The 22,105-nt window shown below is 37.2% G+C and overlaps 1 protein-coding gene across 1 annotated transcript in view; it reads right to left on the bottom strand.

Annotated features, from left to right (window-relative positions):
- LOC149083922 (uncharacterized) overlaps positions 1-6,239 on the bottom strand; it is an 87,452-nt gene extending 81,213 nt beyond the window's left edge. The window contains exon 1 of the mRNA XM_089234301.1: positions 4,908-6,239. Within this exon, the coding sequence (XP_089090427.1) occupies positions 4,908-5,751 (844 nt within the window). The 5' untranslated portion in view covers positions 5,752-6,239. The remainder of the gene's footprint in view (positions 1-4,907) is intronic.
- Between the last annotated feature and the right edge of the window lie 15,866 nt (positions 6,240-22,105).

Genomic DNA, 22,105 nt, shown 5'->3' on the forward strand with positions numbered 1-22,105 from the left:
TCTATCGCCCTAGGCAATTTACTACCGATTGAGTTGTGCCGGAAGTATGAGTGAACGTGAAACTAACTGCCGGCAGGATATTTTGTTGTGAACAACCCATTGCGATGTGCATTTTTTTTGTAGATTGCAGCAGGAGTTTTCGTGTAACAACAATGTGCTATATTTTTATCACACACGAGAGAAAAAGCATTACGCTGGAACCACTGTGTTGCCACCTATCATATAAAAGCAAAACCATCTGTTATATTTCCCTAATGAAACTGGTTGTTGTTTTTAAACCGGTGTGCGGTTTGAGAATGAACAATATGTGGTATGTATCCTATATTATTTGTTTTTATACTGCATACTGGAGTAAATTTTATGCGCCAAAATACCGGTTAGTATTTTTTTTTTGATGCTTACAAAAACAGATTTATAAATAAACTTGAAAAAATAATAAAAGGTGTTTTGGTGCTTAAAATTCACACCGGTGTGCAGCATAACTGTAAAAAAATAATACATAGCATCCTAATAGACTTTGTTGGTTTTCTGGCTTCACACCGGTTCGAGACCTACAGCTAACATAAAACACACAGTTTTGTTTCTATTTGATAGGTGGCTGCAGCATTCCCACATTTTTTTTTGGGACAGATTCTTTTTTTTTCATGTTGAAGAGAAATGCTCATAAATATCGATTGAATTTCATTATTTCGAAGAATATTTAAGCCCATTCCCATTCTGCACAGAAATATCGGAACATAACAGCGAATAGGCTTCAAATCAAATGTCTTGCAGTTGTCTTGACAAACGTCTTTCATTCGCACGTCACTGCTTTGAAGTTATCAAGGAAAAAAGCCAAGCAAGTCGAAGGGCCACGGAACTCGGCTCTGTCGACCAACAACATACTGATTCCCCACAAAATGAAGTATTGTACGCCTGTTATAATATGTGAGCTGTTAGTCTCGTCTATACCGACCCCGATGTGCAAATTAATCACTAGAACAAGGGAGTCATGGGGTGATGTTCTCTATAACAAGGAATCCGTGGGTACCTGATCTCAAGATCGAAAGCGTGGTTCCCCTCTGTTACACCGATACCCATCCCCTCCAATGAAGTGAGGAGGGGTGGAAGTTGCGCCATAGATCCTGCCTGAAAGTACGTATTTTTACATTCTCTCTATTCAGATAGGTAGAATCAATTTGGGGACACAGCCAAAAGTCTTGTCTTAGGTATCCGTTAAATACCCCTTTCAGAAGGGGGGTACACTCACGCAGGGTCGTCTCGACGCATGGACTTACTAGGTAGTGCAGGTAGATAGGAGACACTTCATGTTATCGAGACCATACACAAAACACCTGATGTATCGCGTGTATCGTATACGATTTTGAATCAGGTTACCGACATTTTTAAGTCTAATGGGGGGGGGGGGGGAGAGGGACAATAAAATATCTTTGCCCAAGGGCCCCCCCATGGTTTTGTTAGGACCGTGGGCTCGTCCTGGGAGAGGCTGACAGAGCTCTATTTTAATTTTTTGAGCTGTAAAATTTATTGAAAATTAGAAGGAACTATGAATCTTAGTCTGGGATCCTACCAAAATACACGGCCCCCATTCAAGGATAGTAGTCGTGGGTTCGTATTCATACGGCGTGAGACTCACGAGCACTGAAAGCCCCCGGGCAGAGTGATGTTCTGTCCCCCCCCCCTCCGCAAGCTGAAAGTGCTTGCTTGCTTCAGTACCCGTAATTCACACACTCGAAAATTATAGTGACAAATCCCATTATCACGAGGCCTACTGTGCACTTGAGGCCCGGGCCGTGGTTGGGTAGGCTCATACGTTAAGATTACCCTGTGGGTACATATTTTTCACAAGATCTATCGTTTCAGTTAACTGTGTTAGAAGGGTGTGGTTTTTGCAGTTACTGTATAGTCAAAACGTAATACGCAATGCATGTATTAAAATCCAGTTTTACTGTCCCCAATATTTTGCGGCCCACTGTAATCGTATTTTTCAATATTTGTCAAAATCCGTCCTTGACTATGATGCATTTTCAGACTTCACATAAATTTAAATTACTTTTATTCTGCTGTTGTTAGATAGGCTTCATTTTCAATATGGATCCGTATACTACACTTACTTAGACTGATTTAAATGACGGCCGGAAAGAGCAAGAACAGGCCTAATGGGCCCAATGGATTGCGGTAGAGTAAAAAGTCAACTTATCGAGCGCTTGACACTGAACCGTATATTGGGATTAATTAATTTCTAGGCGTTTGGGGGACTCTTTAACCCAATTTTATTTCAACTACTGGTGCCCGGACCGGTGCCGGTCCTTGAGAATTCACTACCGGTCCGCAAATAATTTCACAAGAATGCTTTTAAGCTTTTCTTTTATGTGAAAAAAAACACATTTTTAGTCATGTCAGTACTCATATGAAAGCAGAGGAAATCGAATGAAAGTAAATGCAGCACTTTGCAAGTGGCTACGTACACTGCCTGGCCAAAAAAAAAAGTAACACATTTTAATACAGAGATTCTTAAACTTTTTGAGTTCGCATCACACCTGTCAGATCTCCAGACACTTCAGTGACACCTTAAATTTCACATTGGCCCATCGATAAAGGGGGATAACATTAAGTGCACGTCAATTCCAATACTTTGCACTTGGTACATGAAACTATAATTCGAACACTTCGCGCTGTAATTCGGATACTTTGCACTATAAATTTGATAAACTAGCAGATGCTTAAAATTGGGATGGAATTAGCTGCACTTTACTTTGGATGATATCCACTATATAAAACGGATAATTTACATTTTTAAGAGTACTAACTCTAATGGAGTTTTTGCAGCACGGCATCATTGCAATGGTTACAGTGGGATCCAGAAACGTGGCCCAAGACACATTTCACCTTCCCTGACCGTATGAGTGATCAAGTGAATGATCCGTGAGTGAGTGGGTGAATGACCATGTGAGTGACCTATGAATGAGTGGTTGGGTAAAAAACGCATGAGAAACCAAGTGAGTGACCAAGGCATACGGTCATTCGTGAACTCATTACGGTCACTCACTTGCTCAGGCATACGGACGGTCATTCACGCACTCATTACGGTCAATCACTTGCTCAGGTATACGGTCATTCACGCACTCATTAGGGTCACTCACTTGCGCAGGCATACGGTCATTCACGCACTCATTACGGTCACGACTTGCTCAGGCATACGGTCATTCCCGCACTCATTACGGTCTCTCACTTGGATTCGCATACAGTTACTCACGGACAAGCATGGCCACTCACAGATTCATATGGTTGATAAAAAGTCATAGATCCGTAAACTGTTTTTCTTATTTTTTCCGGATGATAAATTTTTTCCCTATTTTTTCACCGGCTCTAAGGCCGGTATTATACTATGAAATTTTGATAAAATTTCTTTTATCAAACTCGAAAAATGCAACTAATAAGCGAATCGGTTACATTTGAGCGGATGTAACCAATGTGCTTATTGTTTGCATTTTTCGAGTTTGATAAAATAACTTTTATCAAAATTGTACAGTGTAATTCCGGTGTGTGTGTAATGCCCAAAAATAATTGTTGGATCGCAAAAGTTTTTCCTCTAACTTTTCCAACGATCCTGAAATTATTTCTCCCATTTAGACTGGTCCCAAAAGTTGTCCTAAATGTTTTTTTTCTACTTTTCACCGGCTCTAAAATTTGCCTTTAAAGTTATTTCTTCCGGCTATAAAATTTGTTTAGATCCCAAAAAAAAATGTTTATTAATTATCTCTTAATTTCACCGGTCCTAAAAATTAATTTTTCCTATTTTCACCGGCTCTAAACCTGCTACAGAAATTGTTTAGGTCAGGGGGTCTTCAACGCATGATCCGCGGGCCACATCTGGCACTCGGAGCTTTTTTTTTGTCGTGGCCCGCCGATCGTTTTCAGAATATGGTTGAAAACATTGAAAAACGATAAATTCTAGAATAAATGAAAAGAAATAATTGCGTGGAAAAAATTGATGAAAACTCAAAATTTTTCTAGCAAATAATTTTAGAATTAATGAAAAAAAGTGAATTGTAAATCAGTAATATAGAAATAATTTCGTAATTTTCAGATAGAAATTATTTCATAGTTAATAAAAGAATATTTTCATAATTATTGATAGAAATGATTTCAAAATATATTGGGAAGGAAAATAATTTCCGGAATACCGAAATAAATGATTAAAGAATCATTTATATAGTAATTTAGTGATTTCAGATTAAAAAATAATCTCAGAACTAATTTTATCAATAATTGAAAAAAAAAATTTCAGAATTAGTGAAAAAAATCCAGAACTAATTAAAATTGATAATTTATAAAAGAAATAATTTCAGAATATATAAAAGTCTTCAGCTACCCCTGGGCTCCATTGGCCTCTTCTATTAACGTGCCTCTAAATTACAAGTTTCGCCGCGGATTCCGTGGGAAGTTTCAATTTGGCCCTACGTGTTCGAAAGATTGAGGACCCCTGGTTTAGGCTCTAAAAAATTGATTATTTTATCAAATTCCCGCAAATTGTTTTTCCTACTTTTCACTTGTGTTAAAAATTCTTTAGATAAAAAAATTGTTTATCCTATTTTCACTGGCCCTAAAAGTTGTTTCTCCTGTTTCACCGGCCCGCTAATTGTTTCTCATAGTATATTTCCACCGTCCCCGCTGGTGTGAAAAGGACACTCGTATTTCCATAAAATTCAGTGCATTTTGACGTACGAGAATAGCATGTAAAACTCCCTGCAAAAATTTGGCGTTGCCTTTGAACAGACGCAAGCTATATTGCCAATCTCGGTCAATGTGATCATATATACTAACATTCATCGTGCAATATCGTCTCGTCAACTACAATTAAGGATAACTAATGCGAATTCATAAAAATATATAAGACGGCTTACCTTTAGTTGTTGTAGTAGTAGTAGTAGTGCCAACTGTCCCTTCGGCCAACTGCTTGACCACAACGGGTGAGTTGATAGCATTGGCTGTGTTGATATGATTGGCATCTTTCAGTGTGGTCATGTTCATTTTGTCCTCCGTTTTTATCACTGGTCTCACGTACAAGTTCACCGGTGATGTCCTGTTCCTATTCAGTGGTGACACTGGTTTCTGAGGAAGTTCCAGTTTCATGGCGCATACAGGATTGGGCACGGATATAGCTGCAGAAACTGTTGAACTAGGGCTTAGGTGTCCGTTAGATAATGCCGGGTGATGATCAACGACGATACCACCGGCGTGTACGGGAGACGAACCACACGAGACGTGTCTTTGTGGCACGACAGAGTTATTGCAGTTGGTGCTATTGTCAATGCTCTTCTTACTGTCCGGACAACTAAGATTCAACGGCTGTTCGATGCTTCTCTGTTCGATGAACGCTTCCACGTGGTCCGCGGGGACATACCCCGAACTGACCGTCATACCGTTCATCTGAGGCGTCACGGACGTCGGATGTTGCTGCGGTGGTGGTGGTGGAGGCGAGTCCACGATGTGATGGTACTCGGAATAGTCCGGCATGGGTTTAGCACGGTCGCTGCCCGTCATGCCTAATATATCGGCTATAAAATGCGGCGTCGGATGTTTCGGCGGTCTCGCGTACACATGCGGATGCCAAGTCCTAATCGCTATCAATGGCGGCAACGCCGAAGGTGGAGTCTGGTTATCGAGATGTCTTTGGATCAAAGACGACGGAGGCAGGTTGGACTCGCATCCGTTGTGTTGCTGTTGCATACCGTATAACTCCTGCATTAGATGTCCGTAATTATCTCGTACGAGAAACAGTATCAACCTTCAATGATACCCCCTTTTAAAAACATCTCATACAAAAAAACTCTTCAAGAAACACCGAACAGTTTTGGGATCTTGATAATAACATCATCCCAGTCGCAAAAAACACAGTTTTTAGCAGCCGATGGTGTCCGGAAACAAGTTCACGACGATGTCAACAAAAACGCACGTGTCTGAAAACAAACGCGCAACGCAGTTCCGTGAGACCCTTTTCACCGGCCGTATTTTACTTCAGACCCGACCGTATCACACACACGCACACCGTCGGAGAGATTCCGGCCCGTCTTCCGACAGCGACTGGCAAGGGGAGCCTACTGACTGACTGTGTGGCTATAAACGAGAGACGGGAGCATCAACAACCATCCATCCCGTATCTAGCTCGTAGCAATTGTGAGGGATCCCAGCGATGCGTCCGTAGTTAACCCTCCTCTTTTGAGTCGAGATGGTGAATAGGACGAGAGAGAGAGAGAGAGAGGGTGGAACAATATCCAACTCGACTCTCCAACTTCCCTCTCACTTACTCTCTCTCCACACAGTTGGAGACGAGTAGAAGAGATCAATACAGAAGGGAGAAAGCAGTCAAAGGCACCAAAGGCCTGCTTGCTGCTGCTGCTGCTGCTCTTGGCGCAAAATGTCTTAATTTAAATGCGGCGCAATTAATTCTGAATCACTTGATGCCACAAAAGCTTTTGCCAGTGAGGCAAGAGAGAGAGAGAGCGCTCTCTTTTCCTCTCTCTCTCTCTCTTGAAAAGCTTTTCGTCCCGTGTCCCCACTGCTCACATTGCCTACAGTCAGGTCTTTTAGCAATGACTTGCCGAGTGCGGTTGTGTGTGTCTGAGGGGGGTGGGAGGTTGCTCTCGGTGCTCTCTTTTTACCTCACCGTGCCCAACGCTATCAGAGCATCGCGCCAATTTGCTCTATAGTCTTTTCCCTTCTCTTTCAAGAAAAACGATAAGGAATTTTTATTCGGTGGTGTGTGCGCTCAAGAAAAGCGCGCGAGACTTCGAAAAATGAAGAAACAACACTTGTGTGTGTTGTGCGTAAAGGAGAGAGAGAGAGAGATTGGATGGAATGAGAGAACAAAAACATGCGTTTGACGCTCCAATTATACCCATGGTAACAAGTAGCGCGAAAACAAAAGGCTGCCATCTATCCACAATCAGTATAGAGAGTGAGTGAGCGAGAGAGAGAGAGAGAGAGGACTCTTTTAATAGCCAAATTGATGTTTCTATGATTTGTTTTAACACGCGTGCGAGCCCGTATACTTACGTACGTGAAAATTGAAAACAATGGGATGTTCTTTTATCCGAGAATTTACGCTTTGTTGAGCAAATTATTTATTTGCCGTAAATTTTATGGATGTTGCTTATATTACGTGGTGCGTCTTATTAAAAGTTATTAGTTACGTTCCCGAGTATGTAATTAGAAAACGAAAATTCGTGATGTTTGATTGTGATAATTAATTAAACTGTGCCTTTTTTTTTTATTGTTATCATTTTTATTGAATTTTTGATGACCGTTTCTATTGCGGTAATTGCATCAGCCCCCTTGGGTTTCTTCGTTTAAGTCTAGGTTTGAATTCAAGCTTCGGCATGCAAGCGATTGAACATAAACAATTCGGTAAATAACGCAATGCTTTAATAATTTGAATCATAGTGTCCCAAATATTGTATTTAAGAAGGGGTGAATCTTCAGAAATATTTTCCTCTCATCGCCCCCAACTCAAATTAACCCATAGGAGCCTATGTTAAATCTGCAGCTTTTATCGCCCCCGTCTGGACTATTTTATCGCCCACCAGGGGGGTGATATTACCCACTTTGGGAAACACTGATTTAAATAAAATGAAATAATATATTTGTAATATAGTGTAGAGTGAAAAAAGAATCGATAATATACATAATAATGATTTTTTCTAGTAATAATGAAAAATAACAATATATATTGCTTTTATATATTTGTAATGAAAAATTATTAATTTATAATAATGAATATTGCTATATATATATGGTAATCACTATAAAATAATAATTAAAAATATATTTTAATACATACTTGCAGAAAGAACACAATGAAAAAAAAATAATTATAATCAATTACACACAATGAAAAAATAATGATAAAAAAATATATAAACTTTAATAACTGAAAAAATTAATACTTTAATGTTTGTGAAAACTAACATGGGCTTAATAATTTAATAGCACTTAATGGTTTAATGGCGGTGAATGATGTAGAGATCAATGTTTTTCAACCTGTTGTTCGCGGACAACCGGAATTCTTCGAGTTAATTTTCATTTATTCTCATTGGATAAATAACATATTTAGTGGTGATTGTGAAATCTTGAAATTATTTTTTAAATTTTTATGATTATATAATTTGCGCATTATACGTAAAATATGTGCAGAATCCATGATAATGTTTTTTGAATAAAATTACACAATAAAAAAGCATATTGCATGTTTATTTCGAACAGTTGAATTATATGTGTTCGAAAGAATTTAAAAATTATGGCAAATATTATCCTGGGATATATATTCTAGGTCTATAAAAAAGTTGAAATGAGAGTTCATTATAGCGGGATTCAATCATAAAATTTGTTAAATAAGAATTCGTTATATCGAAATGCCATTGTAGAGTTCATCGAATCCGGCTCAATTATATTGGTGTCCAATTTTAGAATTCACTAAATAAGAGTTTGTTACATGAGGTCAGTATACGCACGAAAAAAATTCGTTAGATCAAAGAATTTGTTAAATAAAAGTTCGTTATATCGGGGTCCGATCGTAAAACTTTTTAAATGTTAAATACGAGTTCATATTGAAGTCCGATTTCAGAATTCATCAAATATCAATTATTTCCGGATTTTCGAAAAAACTCAAGAGTTCATTATATCAGTTTAGACTGGTTCACAAATACGGTCATTTAAATAACAAATCTTATCATGGCAATCGGACCAATTTATGATATTTATCAATATGAAATGGTGATTATGCATAATAACAGGCAAATGTGATGAGTTCAATACGATTTAACACGCTCACCAATGACTCTTGGGTATTGTGCATATCAGTAAAAGTGATAAAATTAAAATCATGCATAATTAATAATAGTGGTAAATTAAAATCATGCGTAATAACCGTATTTATCACATTTACCGTAACATATATACGGAACTCAAAAAAATTAAATAAGAAAAATTTAATATGTTGTCAATTACCCTCCTATCCCATGTCTTTGAATAAATAAAACTTTCCAATTAACAGCTATTAATTAAAATTAATTAATTAATTTTTAATGATTTATTTTTTCAAAAAAAAAAAAAGTCATGAAACAAATATTATTTCTTAAAACGAAACAAAAAAAAAAAAAACGGGAAATAAAAATTATTTTTTTCCAGAATTTCTCCCGGAGATATTCTTGGCGAGTTTGGCGGGATGAGTAAAATCGCCAATAGTGGTTGAAAGAGAATTCGTTTTCGAACGCTGATTTGACAGTTATTATAACTAGGGTAAAAGTAGGGAATCGCAAAAGAGAAGCGTTGCTCGGCGTGTTAGCGGATAAATGAGCTCAGAAACTGAAGAGGGGTTTTCCTTTCCCACCACTCCGCTTTTCCGACTTACCCTCGGGAAAAAGGAGAACGATAAGCGGAAAAAAGTAGCCTCAAAGCACATTTAATATGGTACTGAAAGACCTCTTAATAAGTATAAGCAATATCTCGCACCACGCCTTTCTCCCTCCTCCGCCATTGCTTTTAAATTTGCTAGAAAGCGCAAAATTTCTTGAGAGAAGCAAAATCTTCTCCAAGATGTTTGTTCGCGTTTTATAATAATCATATCAAAATCTGTAAATTTTCAATTGCTCCAGTTTTATATTCCTCTTCAAGGATTCCGAAAGCGTTTCGAAATCCCCTAATGGCTTGCTTGTGCTTTGACTTTAGGCCTTGTTGGAATCAACAGCACGCATTGTGGTCGATTTACGAGTATTTTTCGAGTTTTATTAAGATTATTTACGGAAGATACGAAAAATTAATGTTTGTTATCTTCTAGTTTCGTTTTCCAAAGTTTTGTTTATTTATTTTTAATCATAGAGTCGAGAATTCAGTGTTTCCCGATTCCCGGTGGTTGTTGAAAATATTTCTGTGGATGGGATGTTATTGGGATGATGTGTGTGTGTGTGAGAAAATACTGTTTTGAAGAAAATAATTGCATAATCTTTTTAAAATTGCTCTGAGCTTTATTGTAAGTCGTGATTTCGTATGTATGAGCTTTATTCGCTTGATGCATTTTTTTTTATCGCGTGTTTGATTCATCGAAGAAGCGTATTTCTTGCAAAATTTATGACAAACGTCCTTCTTCCCCCATGCGCTATGTTTACCATAAGTGGCCTTCATAAATGCCATGCAATGTAAATATAAATTATTACTCGCATCTATAAATCATGTAATGTCATAAACAAACCTCTCCATACCGTTTACTGTAAACATAAGCGGCCCTCATCCATGTTGTGTATTGCAAATCACGAGTGGTCTTTACCCATGTTGCAAATATACAATACATAAGCGACCCTCATCAATGTTGTGCATTGAAAATCACCCTCATACATGTCATGCATCGCAAATCACGAGCGGCCCTCACGTATGCTGTGTATTGCAAGTACGCAATATATAAGTGACACTCATCCATGTTGCGCATTGCAAATCATGAGGCTCATATTTCAGTCTTATACGGAAAAGAAATAACTAACACGCCTTTCTTTTTCCTACCATTACTTCTAAATTTGAGTGAAACCGCAAAATTCTTGGGCGAAGAAAATCTTTTCTTAGATGTCATAAGGAAAAGATGTGCTTCGTTCCCGCATTTTATAATAATCATATCAAAATCTGTAAATTTTCGATTGCTCCAGTTTATATTCATCTTCAAGGATTTTGAAGTGTTTCGAAATCCCCTATTGGCATGCTTTGACTTGTTGGTCTTGTTGGAATAAACAACACGCATTGTGGTCAATTTATGAGTATTTTGGAGTTTTTGTTAAGATTATTCCGGATACAAAAAAAATACATACATATACATATATTTACTGTAATCCGCTATTTTTTAGTTTCTTTTCAAAAATTTTATTTATAAAACTTATATAAGTCGTAAGTTAAGTTTCCTGATACTGTTATTGATAACATTTCTATTTACGGATATTATTGATATGATGAGGAAAATACTGCTTTGCGTCTATTTTTTCAAATTGTACTGAGATTTACTGTGAATCATAATTTCGTATGTATGAGCTTCACTCATGTCATGCATTTTTTATAGCATTTTTGCTTCATCTCAAAAGTGTTGCAATATTTATGATCAGCATCCACTTCCTTCTACTCGAACAATGATTATAATTAGTGGTCCTCATTCACCACAACTAGATTCATTCTTTCCACGCGTATCGTTCTTGTTAGTTACTGTACAAGTGAAGTATTTGGAAGAGGAGATAAACTTTGCTTATAATAATACTACTCAGAAAAATCACCAAAGAAAAAGACAAATACAAAGAAAATACAAAACTGCAAGAAGTTTTTTGAGTAAGTAAAACATTAATTTAGCAAGTGATGATTTTTCTGAGTAAGTCTTAATTACGCAGAATATTATTCAGCCGTGGCATCTGAAAATGAATTTCTTCGAGGAAAAAATGTCTTTAGTGCCATCTTAATAATAAGTACGCTCACACCAAACCTGTCCGAGTAGAGTCCTGAATAGCCTAGAAGTTTGACCTTTGCTTAAAGTTTAGGTGATCCAGGAAATGCTCAATCCTGGCGAAACGCACGCTTACGGCCTGCGTGTGCATGTATAAATACCTACCAGAGAGAGAGAGAGAGAGAGAGAAGCCGGTAATTAGATCGCAGTTGCGGACTTCATTTTGAACCACCAGGAGTGAGTGGTTAGTGTGGTGCTACTGCTGCTGCTGCTGATTTCACAACGGCCGGCGACTTTAAACGCAATTATCTTTGTGCGTCTATGATGCCGTAAATAAACGCGTATAATAGACGCCGCGCCGCGTTCTCTTTTCCCATTGCCACACGCACACACACACAAGCACTGATGCCCAAGAGTTTGGTCAGTGTTAAAAGGGAAAGGTAAAGTCCAGTATGGCGTGCGTGTGCCTTTTCCAGGGAATAAGTGGCGAGGAGTAAACTGCTGCACAGCACACCGCCACTTTAATTATCTCCAGCCTTAGTTATGTTAATGAGGAGGGCTATATTGGAAGGATGTGGCAAGGGGGGGGGGGGAGGGAAAAGGTTTTCCAGTCTCTAAGAACTACCGCTTTGCCCGTTTTGGTAGTTTCAGCATTTCAAGAGTTTTGGTGTATATTTATTTCACTGGAAGCACTCGGAGAACGGGGAGATAAATAATTTCCCACGAAGTGGATGGAAGAGTTTCACACTGGTCAGAGAATCTGGAAAGAGAACATAAACATCTTACATGGAGATGGTAATTCATAAAAATACTACATATTAGGATTTATGAATGGTCAATAAAGTGAAGCGTCAGTTGTGAAAAGATTTTTAGATTTTCAGTTGTAGATAATCACAATTACACACTTGAGATTAACTTATTTTGACCTTGATTTTTATAGTTATATCTTCAAAGTTTCGGCTCCAAATCTCAACTGCAATGGCCATTTGAAAGCTCTGAAGGTTTTTAGCAACTTTCCATTAGAGGACTGTATAAAGCCTATCATCGTCATTATGCATGTAAAGGAAACAAATTTTGTGAGGATCTAGGAATTCTTGTTTGTTTTCTAAATTGTGTTGTTGAAAAAAAAAGAAAGAATGAATTTCTTATTGAGGTAAAAAGTGAAGTGAATAAAGCAGAAAAAATGTATCTGGGTATGGCTCCCTTCAATTTCGCATGATTTCATTTTCATTTTAATTTCATTATTTCATTTTTATTTCAATTTCATCATTTCATTTTCTATTTCTATTTCTATATATTTCATCATTTCTTATTTTATTTATATATATTTGTATATATTTCATCATTTCTCATTTTTATTTATGTTTCTATGTTTTCAATACTTCATTTTTATTTCTATTTCCATGTATTTCTCCTTATATCATTTTTATTTCATTATTCTACTTTCATTTCAATTCCATTTCATTATTCTACTTTCATTTCAATTCCATTTCATTATTCTACTTTCATTTCAATTTGATTCGTTCACTTTCACTTCAATTTAATTTTTATATCAAACTTACATTTAAATTTCATGATTTCATTTCAATACAATTTCATGATTTCATTTCAATACAATTTCATGATTTCATTTCAATACAATTTCATGATTTCATTTTATTTTTAATATAATTTCATGATTTCATTTTATTTTTAATATAATTTCATGATTTCATTTTATTTTTAATATAATTTCATGATTTCATTTTATTTTTAACATAATTTCATGATTTCATTTCATTTCCATGATTTTTATAGAGCTAGGCTTGTACGTTATGGAACGTTATTGACGTTATTATACCTCTTCTAATTAGTTTTTTTTGGCAAGAATTTTTCAATGATAGTAAATATTGAATGTAATCAAACTTTAATTAAAAAATTAACATTATAAAACTGCCAAAAATTATACATATATTTGCATGTGTTACGGTAAATGTGATAAATCCCTATTTATGCATATGATAACCGGTTATTATGCATAATCGCCGGGAATCATTTTTGTAAGTTTGATAAATTTCCCCAAATAATTCACTTTTACCGGTAATTATGCATGATACCCAAGCGTCGTTGGTAAATTTTATAAATTTCTCTAAATTAATCACTTTTACCGGTGATTATGCATAGTACTCAAGCGTAGCATCGTTGGTAATCATAATAAATCGTATTTATGTGATGTACGATATACTATGCATGATAATTCATTCATGCTTTGCATCATTATATCGGGGTACGATCGTAAAATGTATCATTATATCGGGGTACGATCGTAAAATGTATCATTATATCGGGGTTCGACCATATTCATCACGCATACTAGACTCATTTGGAATTTTTTTTTTCATGTTTATCAAATTCACCAATTACAATAGGGTATTATGTATAATCATAGATAATGGTGATTAATTTCAACTATTTATCAAATTTACCAACGACACTTGGCTATTATGCACATTCGCCGGTGAAAGTGATAAATTTATCAAACTCACCAAGACGACTATTAAGTATGCATAATAACCGATTTTTATATATAACAACAGATTCATCACATTTACAGTAACTTGAACTTTCTTCATAAAGTCTTCCGAGAATAGCGCAAGTGCGGTGATCAAAGCCACCATGACCATAGTAGCCAACCAATCAAAAATCATCCAAAGTATCACATTTATCATGATTACCAACATGATAAATGTGGATTACTTCCCCCCCCCCCCCAATATATTACGTCAGTATCGGTGGGGGAAAGGAGTTTCTGACTTTTGACGGGGGGGGGGGATGCTTACGTTATCAACCACCCTTTATAAAAATATGAAATATATGACATCTTATTCGGTGCGCCAAAAACGAAACGAAAAAACCTTTGGATAGTTATTGGGCACCTGAACTAACATTTTCCATATTGATAAGTCCCCTACAGAGCCACTTTAGTAATCTCTAAATGTTTCACGGATCCTTCAAGTGCTCAGGAAATGTGTCCGGGCTGCTTAAGTGCTATGGAAATGTTTCCGGGCCGCTTAAGGGCTCTGGAACTGTGCCACGCGTCATTCAAGTTATCCGCAATTATGCCACGTATCACTTCAGTAATCTGGGAATGTTCCGCGGGTAACTTGAGTGATGTAGAACAGCACTGGGGGCCGCTTAAGTGCTCTAAAAGTGTGCCATATGTCACTCAAGGGATCTCTAAATGTGCCACGGTTCATTTAAACGTTCTGGAACTGTGTCGCGGGTTGCTTAAGCGATTTGTAAATGTGCCGCTTAGTCCATTTTTGCAAAATTAGGTTTGAGGGGGGGCAAGCCACATCAGATAACCTTTAGGGCCACATTTGGTCCGCGGGTTCACATGGGCTCACCATGTATGGCTTAAAGGGTGGGTCGCAAGGAATTTCTTAAAGATAAATTTTGAGTTCTTACTCTTCAAATAGCATTGAAATTAACAGAAATGGATTACAATAACATATAAAGGTATTTTCATTCGAGATTTTAATTTTTTTTAAAATATTTTTTGCATTAAAAACTTTTTTTTGCGTCTGGGGGGGGGGGGAGGTGTGCATGAGCCCCCTATGCTCCCCTTCCCGCGTACGTTTCTGATCCCACCAATAAAGAGGTGGGGGCAGTGCCGACGAAATTTTGCTGGCGGGGGGGGGGGGGGGGGGGTCAAAAATGGCTAAAAATTTGCTGACTTATACTTGAACGGCACCAAAGAGCTAGGGCTCGGATTTCTATATCTTTGTATGTTTTTGTTTATGTTTTTGCATGTTTTGCTATTTTAATGTGATAGATCATATTTTCAAAATTTTAAGATATATTTCATCATTTTCGATAAAAAAAAGTAACCCCTCTATTCTACAAGATTGGTTTTTCGGTTCCCGTCTCTGACGAAGACTCCTTCTTCTTAACAACCTTTTTGAAAATCTCGTGCAACGTAGTGAATGTCGAGTGTATCATTTAGGGCCTTTTATACACTGAAAACAATACGTCATTGCTGATTGGCAATCCAGGGTTTCCAACCAATCAGCAACGGCATTGAGTTTGAACAGCAAAAAAATACTATGACATGAATGTCGCTCTCCACTTGTTAATACAAGATATACTGAAGACTGGATGTTGTGAAGATGTTTATTTATTTATTTTTTTTTTATATATATAAATCAAATTTATTGTCATCATATAACAGTACAAAAAGGAAAAATTTACCAAGGAGTCAATCAAAAAAATGACCCATTCTGGTAAATGCTAGTAAAGATTAGTATGGAAAACAAGGATTATTTGAGATGTTAATTTTTTAAGGAAGGAAAAAACTCATCTCTGCCTCTACCGGGAGTCGAACCCGGGTCCCTCGATTGCCGGACGAGTGCTCTGACCACTAAGCTACAGAGGAGATAGAGATTTTCCTTCGCTAGAGCGTATATATGCCGAACGGAACCGTGCAATGGACGGTGAAACCAATCAGCTAATAGCTCATGGACGACGAGCCACCAGAGGGCTATATATATGACATGAATGTCGCTATCCACTTGTTAATACAAGATATACTGAAGACTGGATGTTGTGAAGACATCTTGTAAAAAAATACTAGCTCCTTCATTAACTTTTGTGTGCGCTCGTGAAAAATTACTAAACTAAAACGATGAAAAATTATAAAAATAAATTGTTTAAAATTTATTCATGGAAAAAATATTTTTAGTGTTTTTAAAAAATTTTTAAAGTTTTTATCTAATAAAAAGAATTACTCAAAAAAACTTTTTTTTTTCAAGTTTTGTGCAATACTTTTCTAAATCTAAATAATTGGCTAGATATTTTTATCTATAGATGACAGCACATAAATTCTTAATTTATGTGGGAAAACACTCGGGAAAGAAATATTGGCTCAATGAGATTACCGTCACTGCATGTGATCAATTTCGAGCAGGTCCAGATAAAAACCATAGGGCCTAAATATTTCCAAATTATTCAGAAGTTATCCTTATAGTAACTGTAAATAATTTTTATGTCAATTGTGAATTATTGAATCGTGTATTATTGTGAAATCGAGTTTTCAACATGTCTAAAGTGAAGCGAAGGACTTCACGGAAACTGATGAAATTCGTTTCTGAAGTATGGTGGGAAAATGTTTTATACACCTGACACAATATTGTTTTGCAAAGTGATACTAAAGTTGCTGCCGAAAGGAAATTCACTGTGCTGTGCAGCACATCAACACCTAAAAAGATGAACCAGGTCAATATAACGACTAGAGGACGAGAAAAAATCGTTTTTTTTCCCCTTGTTTTTACATTAAAAAATTTCTCTTTGTGTGTTTGGTACATTAACTGTAAAAAACAAAAAGAATTGAAAGCTATGTTATAAATTCTCTGATACTCGTAGTGGTTAGTAAAACGAAGAGGTCTTGTTCAAACAATAAGTATTGGTTCAAAAGAGTTTATCAAAACATTTAATTTATAGTTATTTCCATCAACATTTCTCATTATCATATTATTTTGCTGAAACAGGTTATCTAAGATAGAAATGGAAAAACATTTTAGGACATATTTTTCATTTTATGGGGTATATTTACAGTTTTTGAGGGCATAAATGCATTTTTTATAGAAAATTTAGAGTTTTAAGTTTTTAGTTAAATTTAAGTTTTTAGAGCATGAAAATCCTAGCCATAGTAGTAACATTGTTACAGATGGCAAAACCGGGAATTGAGCATGCAGGACAAGAAAACATCAAAACTTGATGCGATTTATTCGATACACAACCAATGAACCTACCAAAGTGCTGCAAAGAAAGAGAGCAGTTTGTGAGAGATATTTTGATACTTCTTATGTGAATAAATTTCATTTTAAATGGTAAAAGTGTGTGTTATCGTTTATTATGGGCGTAACGCTGGCCTGATATTGCAACCCCCCCCCCCTGTCCAGGGCAAAATTATTCAATACCCACGCCTTCATCTCGTTTTTGTTCCCCCTCCTTCCTCTATCACACACAGCAGCAGATCTTTTATCTGTCATTAACATACTTATGTTTTTTCAGTAACTTGAATCAGAGAAGGGAAGGAAAAAGAAGATCTAATCCGCACCATTTTTTACCCGTTTTAAATATGAAACAAAGGATTCCACACACACGGAAACTTTCTGCAGCGGAAGAACGAGTTTTAAATCCCAGTCAAGCGAGGTACGTCCGAGTGGCGTGATGGTAAGGATGCTCATCTACCACCGTGAATGTTGCCGTCAGGTCCCAGACTCGAACCGGGGGAAGAATATAGATAACAAGGTATTTTTATACCTAACGAGCTTGAGGTGACCATTGATAGATGGCGCCTTCATTTCCAACTCAATTCGTTAATGACAGTAAATTACAATATAGTGGTACGACCGGAGTTGGTGTTTGGTAAAGTAGTCACAAACAAAGTTGGACTGAGATCTCAGTCCCCCTTACGATGGGTTTAAATTACGAATCATATGATTCAATCTCAAGTGAAAATCAACACATCAAGTTTTATTAGTCAATTGTAAGATAGTGTGTCAGGAGCAACGATTAAAGTCAGATTTACATGGATTATATTTTGCCTTGTAACAAATACCGTACGAGGTCTTTGTCAGAACTTTGATGTTTCAGCTCAAGTATTCATCACCAGACCTGCCGTTTCATTTTTATTTCTTCCTTAGGCCGGGTTCTCAGCGGACCGATACGATAAGCGATACATCGACACGGATTCGTTAAAAACCTAAATTTCAGATTTTTTAACTAATCTGATATCGCAGATCGTATCGTTACATTATCGGTCCAGTGCAAACCCGGCCTTAGATCGAGAGAAGATATTGAATGCAAGTCGTTCATAGATGCAGAAGCAGTGGTTTTCTTGATGAGATTAATGTCACTTTTAATGGTCTAACCAGGAGCTCCATAATTATTTCAGGGTACGAAAGAATTAAAAAGAAAATGGAAGCATTTCTAAAAAGATATTGAATTTCATCCCTTTGACTATTAACATTGGTTTTTTCGGTTAAAAAAAACTTGCGTAATCAACCAACGTAATTTTACCAGAATGACAGGTCAGTGTTTGTTCAAGACTGTGTAGGTTAAACAAACACTTTCTCCCTCTCAATTAACACAAAAAAAATCCGAATCAGACGATAAAGGCAACAAATGCTATCGAACAGAAAAATTGTGAGAAAAAACTAGTCCTAAGAAATGAAGAAAAAACACAGGGTGGACGAGGGAAAAGAACCGAGGTCGGTTCCCGAAAATGTTATCTCTTTAATAATCGGGCCCATTTGTAAAGATGTGATGCTTTGCTACACGGAGGCTTTAGCATTCTCTTCGCCCTCTGGCTTTCAATTCATGATAACTGATGACCTTTTTCCCGTTTTCCAGCTCCAGTTTTCCCGATAGACGTCTTCACCCACTACACACGCACACATGTCTTTTTCCCACTTGCGCCTTTAACACTGGTAGTGAGGCATCTCCAGGGCCGAATCAAGACTAATGGGAGGTCTTTACGGCAAAGGCTTCATGCTTCCACGAGAAGTAAGAGTAGTTTGTACAGTGTATACCCCACGAATAACCTCCTTTTTCCTCCTTGCTCTTTTCTCCTCGGGCTCTCTTTTCCTGGAAAAGATCATGGATTGCTTATAGTGAGAGAGAGAGAGAGAGAGAGAAAGAGACTCACCCTCGATTCCACTCAAAACGTTCGTTTCTGCCACGTTTAGTCGAAAATGGAGTGGATACGTCGATGAGATGGTCTCTTTATTTATTTATTTATGGCCTTTTCTTCCGGAATCGGAGATTCATTCAACATACCATCGCTCAAGCTCACGAGAATGGGTTCTTGATAACCCGCGAGCGTCGCTTGTCCCTGTGATCGAGATAATTTTGTGTGACGCGTGATTACAGCCGTAAATGCTACATGATTATCCAATGGGTGATGACATTGACAGCATCAAATTTTAAACCATAATGGAATTTGATGATTGTGATTGTCACATGTTGTCAATGGTCACAGGTGAAGAGCTACGAATAGAGCTCAAGATTTTGCTTTTTATTCAACGATAGGTAGGCAATATGCCGTATGTCCAAAAAAAAAAGCTTGTAGAAGGTCACTTGCTACACCGAACCATTTAACAACACCAATCAATAACGTATCGGTAACACTTATAACGACATGTGGTGTGTCTTGGTACAGGCATCCCACCGTCTGTTACACGATTGCTTCACATGTTCTCTGAAGCAACTAAGAGTAGCCATATTCGATGATAATGGTTAGTATTCACGAGATCTTGGTCGGCTCCTCGATTTCCGAATGCCTCGGATTGTGAGCGAAAAATATGCGCTGAAACTGCTTTGACACTTGCTTGAACTTGAGAGTAAATCAGAATTACAAGCCGAAAATGTTCCCTGAAATTTCTTGGAATTCCGGGTAAATCCGAGTTACAAGCGAAAATGTTAACTGAAGCTGTTTGGATTTTCGAAGAAATCCGAATTATGAGCCAAAAATATTAGCCAAAGCTGCTTGAACTTGTGCTTGGACTTGCGAGCAATCTTAAGCGATCTTTGAGCAATAATAAGCTGCACAGAAGCGCAGCTTATAGAGGTAAAAGTCGTTCTGCGTACGCAAAATCCCAAAATTTACCGTTATTGAATGTGACAGATTGCATTTCCGCACACAGGAGAAGCAGGTCTGCACATGTAAAATAAAAATTAGAGAAGTTTCATGTACTTAATCCGAAATTACAAGCATTGAAATTCGATAAAACTACTTGCGCATGTATAGTGCATATTCTGGCATTAAAAGACATAGGTTTGCAACTGGTAATCCGCGGAACCCTGGAGCACCCCAAGATCTTTCGAAGGGTTCCGCGGTAACAAAAGCTGTAAAATTTTTCATCGGTTTTACAATTAAATTATCTATATTCGATGAATATTGTAAAATCGATAAGAATCGTAAAAAAAAAAATTGATAAACAAATGAAATCAAACCATAATCACGGTTTCTTTTAATTTATTAGGTTTCCGTAGAACAGTCTCGTAATGATCAGGGATTCCGTGTGAGAAGAACCATTGGAAACCTCCATTGTGGAGGCTATAGCCACATCCACACATATCAAAACTATTTTAACCTAACGAAAAAAAAAAAACCACCGCGTATTATCGGGATTTGTATCGACCCAAATTACGAGACAGTCGAGAACATAACAATTCGCACATGCAGTGATTAAGGGGGATAGAATTTAAGCACCACACACTGGACAAAATAAATGTACAGAAATTTACCTTTATCACGAGCACAAACGGTCACCTCAGAATACATTCACAGCAACATTCTGTCAATGTTTTTTTTTTCTTTCTAAATTTTATAGGATACATTACAGGATAAACCAATTTTAATAAAACCACGATTTCATATTTCTCCCTTTTCACTTCATTAAAGTTTCTACACACATATAACTTGGGAAAGTAACGCGCCCCCTTAAAAAAAACGCTCTTTCACCATCCGCCTGTCAAAACCAATTCCTCTGATTCCCTTCAAAAAAAAACAAAAAAACAGCACGAAAATGAAACTCCCGTCCCACTTTTTTTGTTGTTGTTAAACGTCAATTCCCTTAGATCCCGAACTTCTGGCTATATCGCTCCCACAGCCTGTTAATTTCTCCTCTTCTCTCAGATACACCGTATCAGCAATATACCACACACTCGCATGCATATATATACGCTCATATCAATGCGCATTCATGGGCCGTATACGGCTAGGCCAGGAGAATAGAAAAAAAAAAACGGGATTTTTCTGGCTCCGGGATCGATGATTCCCGGTCACAAAAAAAAGAGTGGAATACAGCAAGTACGTATATGCGTAGAATGTACTCTTCTATTCCCATGAGTGTTGGTGAGCAATCCAGACTATTAGGATACCGTTAAAAATTTTTTCCCGTAGGCAATGCGGGGAGACCTAGATGCGCGATCATGATCAAGGCCTTTAATAGGATTCAGGAGACATTGAGAAAAAGAGGGGGGCTGGGCTTCCAGTCGCAACGATCATACCCCGTTTTATTAGTATGAGATGAGCTTAATACAATGGCGCATTCCCGCATTTTTTTTGTGCGGCTCGTGCATGAAATCTTACACCGAATTTCCATTATTGAGGGAATTTGATTCAGTTTCGGTTTTATGGCTTCTCTCTCATGGAAGAAGCTTTTATCCATCAAAACCGTTGAGGCCAATCGTTGGGACATGAATGTCTAAAAATTGTTAATGTCTAGTGAGATTACGTAGGTTCCAAACTAGCTTAGACAGTTTTAGAGAGGCCTTTCACGTTCCAGTAAGATTTTTGGCAAATAGATGGCGTCGACGCAAGGGCGTTCGAGAGGGCTGTTGTATAAAAAGGAAGAAGAAAGCAAAAAGTAATTTTAAGATGCGCAATCACATGATCAAGGCTTGTTATAGGATTCAGAGCATTGAAAAGGAGGATATGGCTTCTAATCGCAACGATCAAATCACTTTTTTTAGTGTGAGATGAGCCTATACATTCCCTCATTTTTTTGTGCTGCTCACGCAGGAAATCTTACATCGAATTTCCGTTATTGAGAGATTCGGTTCAGTTTTTATGGCTTCTCTCTCGTT

Source organism: Pholcus phalangioides, unplaced genomic scaffold (assembly GCF_987345545.1).
Source record: "Pholcus phalangioides strain wild (caught in Gottingen) unplaced genomic scaffold, Ppha-v1.0 ptg000008l_1, whole genome shotgun sequence".
Lineage (NCBI taxonomy): Eukaryota > Metazoa > Arthropoda > Arachnida > Araneae > Pholcidae > Pholcus > Pholcus phalangioides.